This window comes from Mytilus trossulus, chromosome 14 (assembly GCF_036588685.1).
Source record: "Mytilus trossulus isolate FHL-02 chromosome 14, PNRI_Mtr1.1.1.hap1, whole genome shotgun sequence".
Lineage (NCBI taxonomy): Eukaryota > Metazoa > Mollusca > Bivalvia > Mytilida > Mytilidae > Mytilus > Mytilus trossulus.
Genome location: NC_086386.1, coordinates 14,140,293 through 14,161,665, shown reverse-complemented (window position 1 = coordinate 14,161,665; position 21,373 = coordinate 14,140,293). Strand labels below are relative to the sequence as shown.

The window sequence follows — 21,373 nt, the reverse complement described above, 5'->3', positions numbered from 1 at the left end:
CTTCCCCATATTTTTTTCGCATTATTTATACGCTATCGACGTCTTGACAACAACTATGTGAAATTATCGGTTTTTATTTCTCTGGGAAATCAATGTAATTCATTGCTAATAATGTAAATATTGCACCATAAACGTATTCTCTATTGAATTTTTCTTTATTTATAACATCACCTGCTAATATGACCCTCCTTAAGCTCCATAAAGTTTTATATTGACCCTTTATTTACTTGTTACATAACCTACTTATATTATGAAAGAAATGTTTCAACCTAAATTGTAAAATGCTATAAATGCCATGGTGAATGATACAGGCTCTTTATATCCTCTAATTTTAATAGCCATTAGAAAAATATTTTTTTTAATGTTTTAGGTATTAATGTGCTTTTGATTGGCATATCAACTATGGTTGATAGTTATGACTTAACTATTCTAATAAGGAATTATCTGCAACTGAATTGAAGTAAAGATTTTAGAGGAGATATAAGGATTTTAACGTGTAATAAGTTCGATGTACAAGAATATGTTGTAATAATTAATCTTATATAGATTTTAATATGACCTTTTGTTTAATATGTACCAGGAAGATGTGATAAAGTAATGGCACATTTCGTTAGGAAAACTTAAATGATGAATGTATAACATGAAATGTCGTGATCAGATTAAGGAAGTTGGCATGTCTCGTTACACAAATCGGAAAAAATAATACATCATAGAAACTGTCAATAAGATATTGATATGTATAAGTGAAAATGGAAAAAAAGTGTTAGAACTAGACATTTATAGGAAATAACTCCTATCAAAGGAAGTCGGACAGTATTGACTAACATAATCAGAAGATAGATCTCCTCAACATTCTGACCGTTTCCCTTTCAGATTGTCTTTATTCAAACCAATTTCTAGACAATAGACAAAACTTGTATTTTATCTATATTTTCCTTGTAGTATCCGTTACTTTTTTGTGTTTCTTAAGTTTTATTCTTAATTTGCATTCAAGGAGTTCGTGATCGCTGCCGATGTCTGCTCCTCACATTGCCCTTGTGTCCAATATTGAAGTTCTGTGTTGTCTAGTAACAAGGAAATGGTCTATTTGATTTTTTGTTTGTTCAATTTTAGCAATGTCGATCATCTTTGTTGGCAAGTGTTGTCAACGGACATTTGTTTTAAAACTAGACACCAAAATGATGATTGTGAACAAATTGGTTTAAATTCAACACACTTGTTTCAGAGGAGAATATTTTTAGAAAATATTATCCAAACAGGTATAAATATGGGGAAAAAGAGCAGAAAGAAGTCGTCTGACCGTTTTACTAGATTGACTTACTTAGAAAAATTGTCTTCTTGATATTTGGCTGGTAAGATTTTTTTTATCTATCTATTTTTTTTTTTAAATAATAAGCAATACTTAAAATCAAGGTTAGATCTGACAATTGAGAGCAATAACTCCTACAAGTCGTCTAAAAAAATTGACGTTATTGGCAGCATTCAAACATTCAAAACATTTTCGATCCTTTCAGATTTTATCTTTCTACATGTTCCAGGTATCGATTTTCAAAGCTTTCATTTTTTCAGTATCAAAAGCCCAAACTTACATTTTACCGCTATGTTCTATTTAAAAGCCATGTCGTTTATCTTGTTTAATAGGTGGGGTAATAAGGCACATTTTTCCAGAACTAGATCCCCTGATGATGATTGTGACAATTAAATTTTTCTTAAATTGGGCCCACTAGTTTCAGATGAGAAGATTTTTGTAAAGGTGAACGACGACGGTAGACGCCGGTAGACGGACGACGAAGGACGCCAATCGATGATAAAAGCCCAATTGGCCTTTTGGCTAATATATGTTAAAGGAAAAATAAAAAGGAGGCAACAGAAATTTACAGAATAATTGAAACAACTAGTATCTTAATTGTTTATAAAACAATTGGAAGGGTTGTCCCTTCAAACGTCTGATATTTTTAATGTTCTCTTTACGACCTTTCGTTATATATACGGCAAGCATATAGTCTTAAACTTCACTTAATGACCCTTTTCGCGTTAATGTTCGAAATTGGAAGTATGATATTTTCGATGTATGCTTGATGACCTTTTGATGATATGAAACAAGTCTACCTTCTAAAACTCTTTTTTTTTTTTTATCTCAACGATCTCGTCATGGGGGAACAGTACTATGGTATTTGAAACGCACGATTGATGGACATTTATTAGATATGCGACAACTTACCATCTTAGAAGTGTTTACACTGAATGACCCCGCTCTACTATTTAGAATTCTAATGCAACAACGTTTGTAACGTTCATTTTGATTGGATAACGTCACTTTTTTTACATAGCATCAATTGACAATTGATGCTATGGGACGTACGCGCAGGCGAAGACGGCATTTGACAGATTTTAATTACATGTTTTAATGTTGTTTTCGGTCAGTTTCATTATAATGGAGATAACAATATTGTATGTTAAGCTCCGACGGCATCAATTGTGGATTTGATTACAGTTATCTCCTAATTTTGAATACAGCTCATATAGACGATTAAAGTGATATGTCACATTATCTCATTAGGCAAAGCACACAAAAAAATGAAGCAATGTCAATTTTATATGTAGAACTTATGAAAGTTACAAGGTTACGGTAAAGTATGAAAATCTCAAATTGATTATTTGTATAACATACGTTGTGTATGTGCAGCTATCTCTTATCGATTTTTAAATATTCAAACTTGAAATTTGGCCATGGATGCAAAGAGAGGTCAAATGAACTTACGATTATTGGTGAAGGTCCGATGTCTCTGCGACTTCTAGTTCTCTAATATTATTTTACAAAGATATACCAATAACTCTTATAAAGTTTGATACTCAATTAATTATTTATGCTAATTTACACTGCCATCTTTTCTTGTTCATGTTGCTTTTCTTCAGGTCGATCCTACTTGTAACAATCTTTAAGATATGTGCAAACAAATGAAATGTTCCAAAGGGATATAACCCTATAAGGGGATGGTGAAATCCTACACAGCCTCATCTGGTGAAACTTTATAATGAGATATACCTATTGTCTACATACGGTCATGATATCTTCAAAAACAACTAAAGAGGTCATGTCGAAAAAACAAATAATGAAAACAACTTTTAAAACGGATGATGAATTACTAAACAGGGTCATTTGGTAACACATTTTGATAAGATATATCGAGGTTCCAAATTTGATCATGATAACTTCAATAGAAACGATGGTGGCCATGTCCAAATACTATTGACGAGTTAAAAGGGAAAAAAATAGTTGTATCTCAATTGTTTTAATTTAGTATTTAAAATGTACACCTCACAACCTTTCAATTAGTTATGCATCAACAATATCGTCTATGGCAATTTTTGTTTGCATTCAATGATCCGACCCATCCCATTTTGTGGACTGAAATTGATATTAGAAATTTACGCTTTAAAGATTTTTGTTTGATATGCAACTTCACCTCTTGGAAGTTTTAATTTAACTCTTAATGACCAAATCCTTTTTTTAATACAAAAAAGGGGTTTAAAATTTAAAATAGTGCTCATATACACGTTTAATTTCAAATGTCACATGACCAAATTTGGCAACAGTCCAAATCAAAGCGCTGTAAGCACTGTTAACCAAAAACCAAAGCAAACATAATTATGAAAACTGTGGCAATGAAAAAAACTGTCCAATTAGTTATTAATAACATCCAGCTAGATAATAACAATGCCACATATTTCAGCATTTATTGGGTAGAACACAAATCTAGGGTGCTCGAATAAGGCAGCCTAACTGCCTAAAAATGATTCAATAGGAAATAGATGCCATATAACTCTGCTGGAGTGTGAATGTTTGCTATTACTCAATGTTATTCGACATTCGGAACATAAAATCTGTGTTTCGAAAGCGATAACTGATCAAAAGAAGTTCTGTATGTTTGATATCAATCTTTTTTTTTCCGGATTTGTGTCCTTATAAACATGAACAAATACAGTTTCAAGGCACTTTTCAAGAAATTTGAATGGTTGCTTTACACTTTTCCACTGTAAACGAACGGTTCACAGAACTTTCTTAATATAAAACCCAGTGACAATATTGGTTTGTATTTTTTTAAGTTGTTTTTCTGTTGATGATACAGATTTCTAAAATCGTAAAACTATACAAGTTTTAATTTAACGGTGTTGTTTCTAATGTTTGAAGAACATTAAGTTTGTCCTAGTTGCAAAAGCATGATAATTTGTATAACGTCTCATAAGGGGTTTATTTGATATACGTATCTGTTACCATCATAGAGTACAGAGAAAATTCATGCATTTTTCAACAGGAGTCCCTTCACTTCAGTCAAAGGTGATGTGTTTTGTCTGATAATCAGATGAGCAATCCAAATTCGTGATTATACTACATTTTTTTCCAAACAAATAGCACTTTCAAGCCGTCTTTAGCGGGTTACAAAGACATAATTGACCAAACTTCTTTCTGCATGCTCTGTAAAATTTTAGCGAGGGTTAAATTGAGAAAGGGAAGAGAGACGGTGACTTATGTTTCAGAAGGTACCAATTCGCCCCATTACATGATAGTTCGTCCCTGTTAATTAGGATTTTTTGAAAATGCCCGCCAGGTCTATCAGGAAGAAGACAATTTCCTTGAGTTAATTAAATGAAAGATTGAACTTTAAATAATGCATTTAATTAATCATGTTAATCTAAGTTTACATACAAGTCTTCACAATAACAGAACACCAAATTCTTCCCTAAAATTATAAACTCAAGCAACATATGGTCCACTTCTTACACACCACCATGACCACAGTAAAAAGCTAAAAAGCTAAAACACTGATGACATCATCAATGACATTATCAATGTTCTGGCTCTATTCTGGCATCATTTCAGTAGATTAAGAATGAGAAAATTATATGTGTGCTTTATGGCAACATTGTGGCGCTTTTTGTCATGAAAGGAAATAGTGCTGCAATGTAGCAAGAATCATGCTAGCGGCATCATTCAGCCAGCACTCATCCGGCGTCAATGTTCTGACAACCTGATTAGCTTGTGGCTTTAAAGCCACAACATTGCAGCATATTGTTGCTGCAACATTTTTTATTTCATAAGGACCGGTATGAAATTCTGTGATTATCATGTACAAAACCTTACAAATCTGGTAAAGGAAAGGAAACATGAAACAGCATTCATGTTATAATTTTTGTCTCTCAAAAACAAGATTCAAAGAACTTCACATAATTTTATGTAGTAGTTATAAAAAGGAGTATTAAAGAAGTTCATATGGCTGTCACATGCTAAAACTACATATAAGCTTAAGGTTAATAGCCAAATGGTAGATAATATAAACCCTAAGGTTTTTTTGTTGTTGATTTGGGTTTGTTTGTTTGTTTGTTTGTTTGTTTTTGTTTGTTTTTTGTTTGTTTGTTTTGTTTTGTTTTTTTTTTCTGGGGGGGGGGGTACCTGACAGCTGCATTTGATTACTTTTTGGTCTTATAAGAGGTTTGTCACTGTATCTTTTTAAAGAAATTATTTTAGCTAAATCGGTTTTTTTAAAGAAAGTTTACTGTTGAACACTATTTTAATTTGTTTTTTTTAAACTGAAAAAAAGTTTAAAAAGTCTGAATATCTATATTATTTTCTCTTTATTAGACATAATTGATCATAATTTGTAAACACTGCATTTTCCCTCTTTTTACCACTTTAAAGTCCTGTTACCAAGGAAACGGTAAACATATGGAGCTAAGTGTAATACTATTTTTTGTTAAGCTCATGTGGCTCTATGGAAATAATCAAGTTTAAAACAAATATTTTTTAGTGCGTGCCGAAATAGTTTGGTGATTACAGAGAATTGCTCTTATATGCTAGATATTTGGTGTAAATATTTCTTTTTAAATTAATGATTACATTTGATGCCTGTATAGCCCTTAGCCAGGACAACTGGTGATAAAAAGGAAGACTTCACAGCTGAATAAAATACATATTGACAAACAAAATAAAAGTCATCAATCAAGATAGCTACATACTCATGATCAGAAAAGCAAAGCGATTGGGTGATTTACCAAATTGATATGAGTAAGGTGTGTCCTAGCTTGAGCATACTATATATATATTAACATTCAGGTTGTCCAAATGTTTTCTTCAGAACGCAAGCCTGAGAGGATGGTGAAATATAAGGTTAGTAAAATAATTTATATAACTTATTTAAATCAATAATACAATGGTTTTTTTTATTTCATCGTTTTTAAATTTATTTAGGGAATTAAAAATTAAAAATGAACGTAAAAGTTTAAAGTCCTTATTTTTTTGCCCAAATTTTTAGTTGCATAATCTGTTGATAATTCCAAATTCATAAATTTTTATCAAACGATGAGAATAAATTTCATCGCAGACTTTTGTTTATTTCAACGGCAACTAGGCATTTATCGGAGCTGCCTGTTGTATTTCATTAAAAAAGGCACTATTGATAGTCACCTACTAGAGTATGTTCTTTGCATCATAATGCTAAATCGTTAAGGTGTTTTGAATATAAAAAAACTTAAATTGCTATTTTTAACAAAGTCTTAATTGTTAAGCTTTTTCTTATATCACATCAAATGAATTTTTAAATGACAAATCTTTACTCGTTACAATGATTTTGGCTGATTTTCCTTCAGATAATAACTTCGAATAGTTTTATTTCTTATGTTCAAACTCTGTTTTTCTTGGCATGATATTTTCATGGCGTGTTTATATGTCTAACATGTATGACTGTATTGTGTGATTTACTGAATTGTTGAATACGTTTTAATTTTGTTGGAATAAGCTGTTGCTCGTATTTATTGCTGTCATAATTTCAAACTCGAGAATTGATAATATAAGGGAACTTTCCTTTTGTAAAACACATTTTGTAATTTTTATGTATCGTGATAATGATAATGTGTATGCTCCGTCACTAAAAGCTACCAGAAACCATTGCAATATCTTTTAAAATAAATTATCTTTTTTGTTTGTTGTTTATTATTGATGTAAAGTTATGAAAACATATATATAATATAATTTCGAATAGTTTTTCTTAGCATGATACTTTCATGGCGTGTTTATATGTCTTACATGTATGACTGTATTGTGTGATTTACTGAATTGTTGAATAGTTTTAAATAGTTTTGGAATAAGCTGTTGTTCGTATTTATTGCTCTCATAATTTCAAACTCTAGAATTGATAATATAAGGGAACTTTACTTTTTTAAAACACATTTTGTAATTTGTATATATCGTGATAATGCGACAATGTGTATGCTCCGTTACTAAAAATTACCAGAACTTTGAATTGTAAAAATGCTTTATCGTGTCGTGGTCATAATGTGCTGAATCGACACGATTGCAATATCTTTTAAAATCAATTATCTTTTTTTGTTTGTTGTTTATTATTGATGTAAAGTTATGAAAACATATATATAATATAAGTTTTAATTACAGCTGAACCTGCTAATAATTGTGGTATTCCTAAATATTAGTCAATACACGGGACTGATCATACCGGAACAGAATCCAATCGATCAGCAGACAGATGTTGTTTTTATCGATGACAGTGGAACTAGAGGTACAATTATACATAATCGATTCATATTTCAGAAACGGGTTATTTTATACAAATCTAAGTTACTTGGTTTAGTATGAATCGCTTTGCATACCTTTTGCATCATAAAACATTATGTTAAATCATAGGTCTATGCATAGGGTACAGGCAACAACGTTTACAACACATGAAACTATATCCGTCTGGGAAGATTAGTTTGTAGTTAATTGTGAAATGTAATAAAATATTATTATTAAATAAAATTATGACGCAATTGCAGCAAGAATATAGAACGGAAGTCGATTATAGAGGCCAACAACTGGACGTCGATTAGAGAACAACAAAAAATACATTTGTTAGAGGATCAGAAAATTGGTCGTCGATTTGGATTGTTATTTTATTATGATTGCAGATTTGAACGTGGAATTGTGGAACGGACGTAGATTAGTGACCGGACGTCGATCTGAATCTATAATTATTTTTTATTTTTTTTATAATGGAAGCCTATTTATTATTTCATACCTCGTTCACACGTACATTTAATTCGAATTGAATTCGAATCGAATGCGAATCGAATTCGCTAATTGCGTTCACACACTCTTCTTTTTTTAATTCGAATTAATGCGAATCGAATTCGAATTACTTTCGAACTCAGCATTAGTTTCCAATTTAGACGTATTTTCTCTACTACGTTTGTAAATTTTGTCATATTTGTGTTTTAGAAAAACATGCTACAATTCTATATTCCAGTGCATATTTTCGTATGCTGTTTGTGGGCATCAGTTAACACCCAGTTTTCAAATTGATATAATATATCCTGTTAATTTACCTAAATATGAAATATTTTAACAAAACAATAAACAATGGTTGTGTATCAAGTCGACGTCAACGGTATACACATTCGAAGTTCTTCGATAAACTTGGAACGTTCAAAGATACAAGATACGCGGGAGATACCAAAAAGGAAAGACGCACTAATACGCAAACGTAAAAACACTTTTCAAATTTAAATGAAATGACTGAGAAACACGCATCAAACTGAAAAACTGGAGTGATTTCAAGTTCTCCAGGAAGGGTAAGCAGGTTAAATTCTGAAGAATGCTTTTAAAAGATCATCAATTCATCTTGGCGTTTTATGAAATAATCATGTTTCTTTTTTTCAGAAACCTCATTTGTGGATGGTCCTGGATTAGGCACAGGGTCAGATGTAGGACTACTTCCTCTTCCCCTGTTAGCCCTAGCTTTACTAATGATACCGATGGTTATGATGCCAATGATGAGTTCTGTTACTAGTGAATCAAGTATTGCTGTTGCACCCATACCTGTTGTGTCAACACCTGTTTCGGTTACTGTTACACAAGCCGCTGTACAAACAACAAGTAAGTATTTTGGGAAAGCAAGTCCTTAGAAACATCCGTTGTCGTCAAGTTCTATCAGCAACTATATTATTGGAGGATTAATTAGGTGGCTCTGCCGTCGTCGGCGACGTCTAAAGTCCGCGAAATCAATCGGCTACAAAATCATCATTTCCTTTTTTTCGGGATACTAGTAATAGATCTTTGCCTTTTTACATTTTATTGAGATGACAAATTGCATTCTTTTTCGGCTTCGACTTCAAACATACCAATAATTATTACAGAATTACAGTTCGTCAATATTGAAACCATTCATTCCTCTCTGATTTCTAACAGTACATTAACTTTGAAAACTGACACAATGTGTATTCAAACATGCCACTCTTTATCGCACATAAGCCGTTCCTTTCTAACCATAATCATTATGTTAACTTAAGCTTTAATTGGATAAAGCATCAAGTTATTCCCTTCAATTGCCTTTAAGGTTATTGTCTAACATTTAAGTTAGAAAGGCATATCATAAGCCTTCTCCCATCTTTAGTCGTAAATATCATTCAGTTATTATACTAGATTGATACAGAAAAGGTTACCACGTAACTTGATTGGTGTCGTACGCATAAAAATGGCAAACAAAAACATAATCTCCACGGTAGATTGTCTGCTTTTGTCATGAGCACGGTGTTAATATATGATAGAGTGTTGTGCAAAATACTTGTCCTTATGTTAGTTTGTATCTTATGTTACGTGTTTTCACGATAAAAACATTGCAAAGGAGTATTTATAACTTGTGACAAATATAAGCAAGTTATGTATTGCATTATTTACAGTTGGGTGCAGACCAAGCATTACATGTAGACGGGCAGCAAAAGTTAACGCTTAGTTTACTCGCTTGCCCTTAATGTAAAAGACGCGTTAACTCTGCGTTAACTCAGAAATTTTAGTTGACATAAAAAGTAAAAGAAGGTGTACTTTCGCGTTTACCTCCGCGTTAACGCAAAAAAATGCGAGACTTCTAATTTTGTAAAAGGAAAACGTACGTTTACTGTTTGTTCTGAATTTGTAGTAAACGCGCATTAAAACAGATTGACCAATAATTAACTTTTAGATGAAAAGCCACGATAATGTGCTAAGACATGAAACTAAATGTTTGTACGCTATGTCATTTATTTATTTCTTGAAGCATAACCTAGTTAACTCTGCCGTTGACCAATTACTCATGATATTGTATACAACATAATTGTACATATAAAGGGGCCTGCTGAAGTACCTCTATGGGTGTGGGATTTTCTTGCTGTATTGGAGACCCATTGGTAGTTCAGCTTCCCCTCTTTGGACGAGTTGTTGTCTCTTTGACACATTCCCTTCTTTGGACGAGTTGTTGTCTCTTTGACACATTCCCCTCTTTGGACGAGTTGTTGTCTCTTTGAAACATTCCCCATTTCCATTCACATTTTTACACAAAATTTTGCAGTATTAGTATTTGATTTTGGTATATATTTTTTTTAAATATTTGTGTTTTGAATTGGCACGGTTTTAAACATATATACGTAAAATTTTAAGATAAAAATCATTTAAACAAAATAACAAAATGTACAAATGTGCACGAAGTTAATTCTCTAATTTATACAATTTGTTAATGCGAAAAGTAAATGCGCGTTTACTTTTAGGTGCACGTAAAAATAAACTCGTGAAATCTGAAGAAACGCCCATTTAATTACTGCTGACTAAACGGACAAAGAGTAAAATCTGAATGACATTAGACATTTTAATTTTGACCGCGTTAACGTAATTATAGTGAACGTTCGTGACTAGTAAACGTGAAATTTGAAGTTAACTAACAAAATATGTGCACGCGGTGTTAACGTGCGTTTACATTATGTTATATTTGGTCTGCACCCAACTGTATTTGTCAACAACTGTGCGTTATAGTACAAACATTTTATGTAGTTTATTCTCCGTGTGTTAGTCTTCAAATGAACTAGGGGTTCATTTGCCGAAATTGTTTTTTTCATGAGATTTTTTTTTTACATTGTAATGTTTAAGTACCAGTTAAATTTTATGTTGTTGCTGTTCATTGACAAATTTACTCATTTTGTGTCATTTAAATAGCACCATGTGTTCCAACAAATTGCCCTGCAGAATATAGATTGTTAAATGACCAAACTGCCAGCCCTAATTGCTACCGATTTAGTGGGACTGGTAAGCTAAGTTGGTATGAAGCTCTGGTTAGTATGTTTTATGTTGTATCAAATTTAATTATTTTTTGTTATAGTAGGCTTTGATTTGATTCGTTGATAACAAATGTAATTTTGTGAAATATGATCTTATTCTACAATCCCATGAGAATATTCAAAAGGATATACATTTTTCGTATTAACCCTTGTTATACGCGTAGTATTCCTTTTCTCGACATCTGTCTTGCACACAATGTATATATGTATATATACATTCAAAATTTGTAACATGAAGTTAACACTTTGAAATTATGAAGCATGATGCAAGAATTATTTGACGTCAACGAAAAAGTATTATAAAACTAATCAATGAATAATTGCTTCCATTTAAATACACTTTCATTTAAGTAAGCACTAAAGATTAACCATTCTTTATGGATAACAGTTACTATCGAAATGATTTCAACGATGCTTTATCGAAAATAAATGAATAAATAAACCTTAGATACTATTCGCATCTATAAATTATTATTTTTTAATAAAAAAAACTTAACCGTACACATATTATCGTTTGGGCTTGTATTATACTTTCCCTCCGGTTTATATGATCCGTTCATCCTATATTGACTCTAAAAATTCAAGAGTCTATCTAAAAATGAGGGTAAATTTTATATGGCCTTCCAAATACCGTTTCGATCCCTAACATCACTGAAGAGACATTTATTGTCGAAATCCGGATCTGGTGTACCAAACAAAATATTGACACCTTAATATGTTTGTGGCATCACATCGTGGCCACAAGTTAATTGTTTTCTGTTTAGTATTAAATTTATATTAAGATCCATCTTGTGACATCAATTTTTTTTGGCAATCGCCAATGGCAGTCAGCAGGTTTAAAGAACATCAGTTGTTCGACCTGTTAGTCAAATGCGTTTTGTTTAAACATACTTTAATTGATGAATGTATTTTCAAATCCGAAAACATTTCATCACGTGTCACTCACTCAAATCGAAGCTTTCCATCCATCCATTTACATACTGCAAACTTCACACCAGCAGGTTATTGCATTGTGAATTAAATCATATAAGGGGATAACGTCAGTAAGACAACAAATTGAAAATAATGACAAATTGAAAAAAGAAAAAGAAAAAAAAAAACTGAAAATGTCGTTACCAATACCTGCAGTACCGATACTTTAAAAGCTAAGTTATTGGTGTTCACGCTTTTACAATTGAAGGTATACAATAAATGTATCATTTGTTGTATAACCTAGAACTAAGTTACTGATGAAGAAAATGCACCGATGTCTCATTTTAAAATTTTAGAAGGCATGTACCAATACACCAGGGGCCTATCTATGGAAGCCAAATGATGAAAAAGAAGCTGATGCTGTAAGAAGTGTGTTTGCTTTTGGTAAGTTATGGGTAATGTAATTGGTTATCTCTTTCATTTATGTATGAAAAACAATATCAACTACTATTTTTATTCATACTTTCTAAAGGAGATCTTGAAATTAGAAAAAAGTAAGATTGATTATCTCTATGAATACTCCAGGCAAATACTTCACTGTTCCCAAGCGACAATACACAATCGCTACAAGTCATGATACGGTCGACAATACTCAACCGACAAGCGACCGTACAGTAAAAAATATCTAGTATCATGTATTTGCAGTTTTTTTTAGTTAATATTTTTAAATTGATATGATAAATTTGAGGAATACTTATACATTAATTCTATAACATATATAGAGCCTAAAAAATTTTTTTATAGCCTTTTTCAAAAATGATGAACGGTTCTTTATATTGGTATGTACTCATTTTAAACGTTTCAAATATATGAAATTATATTCGTACATTAATGTTTCTGATACACCAATAACAAAAACTGAAATATATTGAATTGATATATTTTGTAATTATTCAAAATTATATCAGAAACCTATATTTAATTATAAAATAATGAACCTGTTAAAGGGAGACAATACTCGCATAACTTTTTTTCGAATCGGCACATTATTCAAAGGAATGTCACTCTTGCATAAACATGGCACATCAATATAATTAATTAACTGTGCATTCGTGCTCCACCTTCAATGAAGATTCTAAATTATAAATATAACGAAAAGTTGTTTATCAATAGGATAGTGAAGACTAATTAAAGCTAACCCACTGTAAACAATATTTCGTTGAAATTTTTTAAAACTTCCTCAGAAAAATGCTCCAGTCACTTGACTTTCATAGCTCATAATTAACGGTTTTACACAATATTTTAATAAAGTAGTATTAGATTTTTAATCTTGGAAAAGCAAATGATTTTTTCAACAATTTTTTAAAAGAACTATCTAGACTAATACTTTTCTCTCTTTTGTATGGCAATACAAGTTCTGTTTTATAAGCATCCATCCCCAGGGTACAGTACGTGGCTGTTCTATAGAAAATGAAAATGTTTTGTCATTTGATTATTGAAAAGATTAAAAACGAACACAAATGTTTTGAAAGTTAAAATGTGTGTCGATGACAATTTGTGGTATTTCGGTATAATAAACAGACGAAAGTATCGTAGCTTCTGCAATAAACACATAATGAAGGTGGAAAATTAAGACGTAAACTCTGAATTGGCAACAACCATTTTTTGTGTAAATTATAGTTTACATTTTAATGAGGATACATAATGACCATACACAGGTCATTTTTCTTATGCCATGAAGCACAGTTCATTCAAGCTTGGTATTTTCCGGATTACTCGTTGAAAAGAAAGACCTATATTTCTGAAAGAAAATAACTTCAAATAGGTACATGTACATGTATATAAACGGTGCATATCTAATATTTAAACATTTACATCCAAAGAAAGTTAAACAGTAGCCCTTCTACATTCTTAACATCTAAGAGAATTACCGATCTGAGGTATAAAAAAAATACATTTTTGAAAAATATACGTTAATGCGGCAAAATATCATGGTTATTCTATATTCTATATTATTCACATATTTCTACGATAAAAGTCTATACTAAAAAATTTCAATTAAGGATTTTTGCTCCGCTTGTGATTGAATGTTTGAATAATTTTGGGAGTCCACTGATTTATACAGGTATTGGTATAAAAAAAAATGACCACTAACTTCTTCTTTTCTTTCCATAATTTGATTACCGGTAATAGCATTAAATGTCATCTTCGTAAATCTTAAAAATTCTTTCAATGTTTTTGAAAGAAATGGGTGCCGATGTTAAATATTTGATAAAATGAGAGAGAATTATTTTCCGCCAAACTTTCATTGACTTATATCTTGAAAACAAGCAGACGGATCCAATATTTTTTTCTGCTTTTTTAATACCTTTGGGGAATCGCATAAATTCCGAACGGAGCAAGACCGATTGCGTCGACAGGATAAGCGTTTACTGCTATGCAGGCTGTATCCGCGATAAGAATTATCATTCAAACAGAATTTTACTTTCGGCAATAGAACAAATTCAGTCACATGACTGATTAGACGACTTTTCTGTTATCAAGAGATTTAAGATAGCAAATATGTTGTTAGTGGGGTTAGACACTTACTATCGATCGTATCGATTAACACATTTGTTCTGGTGCCTGTAACTCCTATGTAATGTCGAGTGAAGCCGTATTTTTAGTCATTCTATATTGTGTAACTGACTTGATATGATAAAGAAGCTCCTTATGATACAAAGAACAATTATTTTATTCTTAAGCAACCGATGTAGATATATGGATAGGTGCACATAGTCCTCTCCATGACGGGAATTATGAATATGCCGTTGCGGGTGGTGCTTTGTCATTGACTAATCTTCCATTTGGTACACGTAAGTTTTACCTTCTATGATACTAGTAGTTTAATAAAAAATGTGTGGTTTAAAATGTGTTGTCGATCAGATCAGTTTGTAATGGTATTGGTTGTGTAACAAAGATAAACTTCAATAAGTATAAAGAAGAAACTCAAGATTTAGAGATCATGAAATATAAATAAAGATGTTTAAAATACATGTAAAAAAGAGACAATAACCCAATTACACAAAAACAATAGACATAACGATGTCTACATTATGTCTTCAACAGTAAACAGTCTAAAATCGAGCGGAGCCTAAAAAAGCAGATCAGGAGTTTTATCTGTTAGAACATTATGTCTTCAACAGTAAACAGTCTTAAATAGACCAGAGCCTAGAAAAGCATATCAGTGGTTTTATCTGTTAGAACATTATGTATTCGACAGTAAACAGTCTTTAATAGACCAGAGCCTAGAAAAGCAGATCAGTAGTTTTACCTGAGAGAAGATTATGTCTTCAACAGTAAACAGTCTAAAATAGACCAGAGCCTAGAAAAGCAGATCAGTAGTTTTACCTGAGAGAAGATTATGTCTTCAACAGTAAACAGTCTAAAATAGACCAGAGCCTAGAAAAGCTGATCAGTAGTTTTACCTGAGAGAAGATTATGTCTTCAACAGTAAACAGTCTAAAATAGACCAGAGCCTAGAAAAGCAGATCAGTAGTTTGACCTGAGAGAAGATTCTGTCTTCAACTGTAAACAGTCTTAAATAGACCAAAGCCTTAAAAAGGCAGATCAGTGGTTTTATCTGTTAGAACATTATGTCTTCGACAGTAAACAGTCTTAAATCGACCGCAGCCTAGAAACGCAGATCAGTGGTTTTAGCTGAGAGAATCAAAGTCGAGCTGATTCCCTAAAATAATATACAGAATTATTATGTTCCAAAAACAATTGTATAATACTGACTAATGAACGCGTGAAGAGAGAACAACTTCATCTAATTACTGCAAAATAGGATTGAATTGTGTGACGGTATCCCACAATGTACACCAAGTATCAAAATAAGGAGATGTGGTATAAATGCCAATTAGATAACTCGTCACAAAGGACTAAAGAAGCAACAACATATAATGGCCTTTTACAATAATCAAAACATATAGCACAATTGACGCTAAATATTAAAAGAAAACATTCTTAACACGAAGTAGGTTATGAAAAGCATCTGCATGATAAACTTAGATTAAATTATAATCCTGGTACCTTTGATAACTAATTAGAGACAGTTTAAACCCGCAAACTGGCAGCCTGGTTCAAACGAAAAATAATCAGATAGCAGCAAGTATTAACTGCTTAATTACAGACTCATGGTTTGTGACAGGTACAGCGAGAACAAGGAGAATGATGAATATATAGGCAATAAATTTCTATCACTATTTCAGTACTATTTTCTTGCATTGAATTCGAATTGAACAATTATGCAAACAACTTAGAAATTTAAAAGTTGCCAACCGAGTATTATGCATATTTCATGCTTTCGTTTTCAACCCTTTATAGTTATGTGCACGAATAATTTTACTTATAAACTCTTGTTTGATATGGTTATCAATAATTTAGTCCTTAAATCTTCATTTTGATTTTACTTTAACAGATGATTAATTTAGCAATTTGTACAAGGACAGTTAAGAAATAAGATGTCGATACATAAATGTTTCTTTAAGGTGGTACCTAACACTACAGGGATAACTCTGTAAAATCAGATAAACGTTTTAATTACGTTGTGCTGTTAAAGGAATATTAAGCTTCTCAGTGATTAAAATTAGTGTTTGTCAAACTGCTATATAACCAGTGTAATTTTTCTGATAAAGTGGTTGGTATAAATTATTTTGAATTATTTATATTTTGTCAAAGGGTCAATGTAAATACTTTGTCAAAATTTTATGAAAATTAAACGAGCCAAATTAATGTTAGTGAAGTTGTTGGGTACCACCTTAATTACTTTTTTAACATTCAATCGTCAGTCTGCCAGGTCTCGATATATGCTCAGACTTTTTGTGTATTGCAAACTGTTGTGTGTCACCTCGTTTTTTATGCTATTGCATTGCCAGTTTTTCCGTGTCTAGTGATTATGAGTATCCTCTTGGTAATTGTCAGTTTTTCCTTGTCTGGTGAGTATTATAATCCTCTTGGTAATTGTTAGTTTTTCCTTGTCTTGTGAGTATGAGTACCCCTCGGTAATTGTCAGTTTTTCCTTGTGTGATGAGTATGAGTACCCCTTGGTAATTGTCAGTTTTTCCTTGTCTGGTGAGTATGAGTACCCCTTGGTAATTGTCAGTTTTTCCTTGTCTGGTGAGTATGAGTATCCTCTTGGTAATTGTCAGTTTTTCCTTGTCTGGTGAGTATGAGTACCCCTTGGTAATTGTCAGTTTTTCCTTGTGTGCTGAGTATGAGTACCCCTTGGTAATTGTCAGTTTTTCCTTGTCTGGTGAGTATGAGTACCCCTTGGTAATTGTCAGTTTTTCCTTGTCTGGTGAGTATGAGTATCCTCTTGGTAATTGTCAGTTTTTCCTTGTCTGGTGAGTATGAGTACCCCTTGGTAATTGTCAGTTTTTCCTTGTGTGCTGAGTATGAGTACCCCTTGGTAATTGTCAGTTTTTCTGTGTCTAGTGATTATGAGTATCCTCTTGGTAACTGTCAGTTTTTACTTGTCTTGTGAGTATGAGTATCCCTTTGGTAATTGTCCTTTTTTACATGACTGGTGAGTATGAGTATCCCTTTGGTAATTGTCAGTTTTTACTTGTCTGGTGAGTATGAGTATCCCTTGGTAATTTTCAGTTTTTCCTTGTCTGTTGAGTATGAGTATCCCTTTGGTAATTGTCAGTTTTTCCGTGACTGGTGAGTATGAGTATCCCTTTGGTAATGAGTATCCCTTTGGTAATTGTCAGTTTTTCCTTGTCTTGTGAGTATGAGTATCCCTTTTGGTAATTGTCAGTTTTTCCGTGACTGGTGAGTACGAGTATCCCTTTGGTAATTGTCAGTTTTCCTTGTCTTCTGAGTATGAGTATCCCTTTGGTAATTGTCAGTTTTTCCGTGACTGGTGAGTATGAGTATCCCTTTGGTAATGAGTATCCTTTTGGTAATTATCAGTTTGTTCTTGTCTTGTGAGTATGAGTATCCCCTTGGTAATTGTCAGTTTTTCCGTGACTGGTGAGTATGAGTATCCCCTTGGAAATTGTCAGTTTGTCCTTGTCTTGTGAGTATAAGTATGGCAGTGAGAATAACGAATCACGGTTTCGGTAAAATGGCTACAATATATGCTAAGAAACCACTTGTAAGATTTCAAATTTGCATGCCGGTGATTTTTGCAATATAACGGTTCTGATCAGTTGAATTCCGACACCAGTTTCGTCTTTAAAAACTGTTATTTGCGACCAGAATGATTGGTTAGTCTTCTTTCATGTTTCTTCTTTCTGCATTTCAATAGTGTTGTTTTTGTGCGTTACTGAACACTAATGTTAAGATAAATCTTTTTTTTTCTCTTTATTTCAGTGTTTACAGATACTACCAAAGAAGACTGTATTGAGATAGAAGTAAATAACAGCAATGTCTGGGAGTGGGATGATGAAGGTTGTGATGACAAATTACGATATATTTGCGAAGTGCCAAGGGTTAGTATGAACCTTCGTTTTGGATTTCTTAAAATATTTAATTAATCTTTTTGTCATATTGGACATAGCTCAGCAAGATCACTCGCGAAGTTTTGAATCAAGTACGTGCAAATGCGATAATTACTCTCATCGGTATATTGTTTTCACTTTAGCAAATATAATGATTTTAAACAAGTAGGAAAATGGTAATGAGTATTTGAATGAGTTATCATATCTAACTGTATTTTTTTCTGAAATCCTTTGATCAAAAGGGTTTAATAATGTGGTATAAAACTTACGATATTACCTACTAGTATCTACAATTGAAGAACGCTTTTAGGATGTAGTATTTTTTCTACAATTTATTTTTTTTGAAAATTAACAATTAACTATTAAACCTATTCATGACTTAAACTTTACGAGATTTTGCATTTTGAATAAGTGAAAACAATATAGATCAAATGGAGAAAAAAAAAGACTTATTAAAAATGGTTAAGTGTTAGATAAGTCGATGAGAAATTGACAATACAATGATTAAACATAAAAACAACAGTATACCAAAACCTACAAAGAACTTATCCTCACATCTCCCCTCTACACTCACAATAAAAAGAAAACAAAAAGGGGCGATAGAAGGTGCAATTGAAGAGTAAGCAAATCTTGTTCAACATATGACACCCGATATATTGATCATGGTAAGAAATGTTCTCAATTCGCCGTTTCACAATCTAATGCCTTCTAAGTAATATTTCCTAAATCATTGTGATTGGTTAAAAACGTAATAAACATTAGAAATTCAACCAATTAAGTAACGTTATTTTAATTTTGTTCAACGAACAATGAGATTATTCATAGTCCTTCAGATTCTGCAAAGGCGAATTGGTCTCAATGATTCAGACAAAACTTGTATGTTCTATTGACTAGAATAAGTATTGTGTACCTCTAAATTTAAATCTGATTACAATGTATATTGATCAAGCTTTTTCAACATTTCATTTCAATGTATTAAAATAACCTAATGTTACATATGTTTTTATATTATATTAAACTAAATCAAGTTTATTTTTTTCTTTTCTTTCAGCAAACCTGTCCGTAGAAGTGTATGTAGCCGTTATTATATATATGGACGAATATTTCTTATCCTTGGCGCAAAAGAATAAAGAAAACTGGAACCATATTGATGTTGTTATTTAATTTGTTTTAGCCTTGACCAATAGCAATTTTTCCTCCATTCTCTTTAATATAAAATTAAAAAGATGTGGTGTGATTACAATGAGACGACAACTATCACCAAAACACGAATTGATTTAGGCGATACCAGGCAACAGAGCGTCCTCAAATAGTGACAAAACATACCGATTTGTTTCAATTAAATCGATTTATGACTATTTGATAACGATATTCTTCTTTTGCCTATATTATAACGTAGAGTCGGCTATTTTAGGTACCGACATGAAAAAAATAAAACAATTCAATAGAGATAACTGCTTAAAGACAAATAAAATAATACAATGTACTATATCACGTTATTAAGATTATTTACAATGAAAGTAAATATTTTCTATACGTCAAGAGTATCGTGTATTAATTGTGAAGTTGATAAGGAATATTTATCAATTAGGTCTTAATATATTCCGATGATCATTTTTTTAGAAAAAAGGTTATATCAATAAAATTCAATTATGAAAGTTTTGGTAGATAATGGAAGAGAATCATCAATATATTTGAGTGTAAAATAAAATGATCTGGCTTCTTTGATCTTCTGGTTTTAACAAGTGTATGAGGGAACTCCGACTCATACGGAAAAAAGAATACGTGGGCAAGGAAAGGCGCTTAGTTCGTTCCCATAGGAATGGCGACAATTTGTTGGATAAGTATACCTTTAAATTAAAAAAAAATATGTCAATACGAAACTCCATCATATTGTTCCCTTGTCCGCCTGTCTAGAATATTTTATTGTTTTGCTTATTGTTCATCAATTGTATTCTATAAAAAAAATTCTGAACTTAGATGTAAGTTGCCATATGTAATAGAAAAGACATACCTTCTAGTTAGCAATATATGAAAGAAACTAGCCCAACCAATCAATGACCTACCTGAGATTACCGTCGGTATTTGATTAAGTGCGTGTTGCTAAATCTTAGAGTTTTGATGTTTTGTCTTATAGACTGTGGTGTAGTTGAGTGTAAGTTTTTTTAATGATTTTTTCACGGAAATGTTAGTTTGTTTCTGATTGTTTTTGATTCTGAGGTTTTCAGCCTCTCGTTGGTTAGATTACAAACGAAATAATATTGTTGTATTCTTATCACAGGTCAGAATTTCGATGGCAATATCTTTCCGAAGTTAAAAAGACAAAATGAATACAGTTGCATCTTTGTTTTTATACTTTTTAGTTTATATTCCACAATTTGTTGTTAATACCAATTGATATCAACTATTTCTTTTCTTTTTTAATTTCCAGTTTTGAAATGAATAAGAGCATTCGAAACTGTATACAATAATTTACGACAAAAAATACGCTTTCGCGTTCCATCTGCTAGTTTTATTTTAGACGGGGATGTTACGTTATTCATCTAAGTGATTGTTATCAATGTATCACTGCTATTTTAATATTCAAGCATCGCGGTACTTAACCATACACAACTTATAATTGTTTCTGATATTAATATAGATAAAAATATTCAGTAATACATTTTTGGTGTCCCTTATGAAAAGTTGTTACAAATGGGATACCACCTCCTAATTTTACAGAGAGTTTTATATGTGGCCTCAAATTAAGATACATTCTGTAAACCTATTGACAATTTGAATAACCATGTCTTAAATGTATATGAACAGAACACTGTTATTTCAGGCCACAGTTATATCGG

The 21,373-nt window shown here is 31.8% G+C and overlaps 1 protein-coding gene and 1 long non-coding RNA gene across 2 annotated transcripts; both read left to right on the top strand.

The window, feature by feature from the left end:
* The first annotated feature begins 6,151 nt into the window (after nucleotides 1-6,151).
* Nucleotides 6,152-12,509, top strand: LOC134697491 (uncharacterized). The gene is made up of 5 exons (XM_063559772.1): nucleotides 6,152-6,166; nucleotides 7,448-7,571; nucleotides 8,711-8,926; nucleotides 11,012-11,127; nucleotides 12,402-12,509. The coding sequence occupies exons 1-5, from the start codon at nucleotides 6,152-6,154 to the stop codon at nucleotides 12,507-12,509; spliced, it is 579 nt and encodes a 192-aa protein (XP_063415842.1).
* Nucleotides 12,510-14,801: 2,292 nt separating this feature from the next.
* LOC134697143 (uncharacterized) lies at nucleotides 14,802-19,625 on the top strand. The gene is made up of 3 exons (XR_010103073.1): nucleotides 14,802-14,900; nucleotides 18,406-18,524; nucleotides 19,585-19,625. It is a non-coding gene; the product is annotated as an uncharacterized LOC134697143 (long non-coding RNA).
* Nucleotides 19,626-21,373: the final 1,748 nt, after the last annotated feature.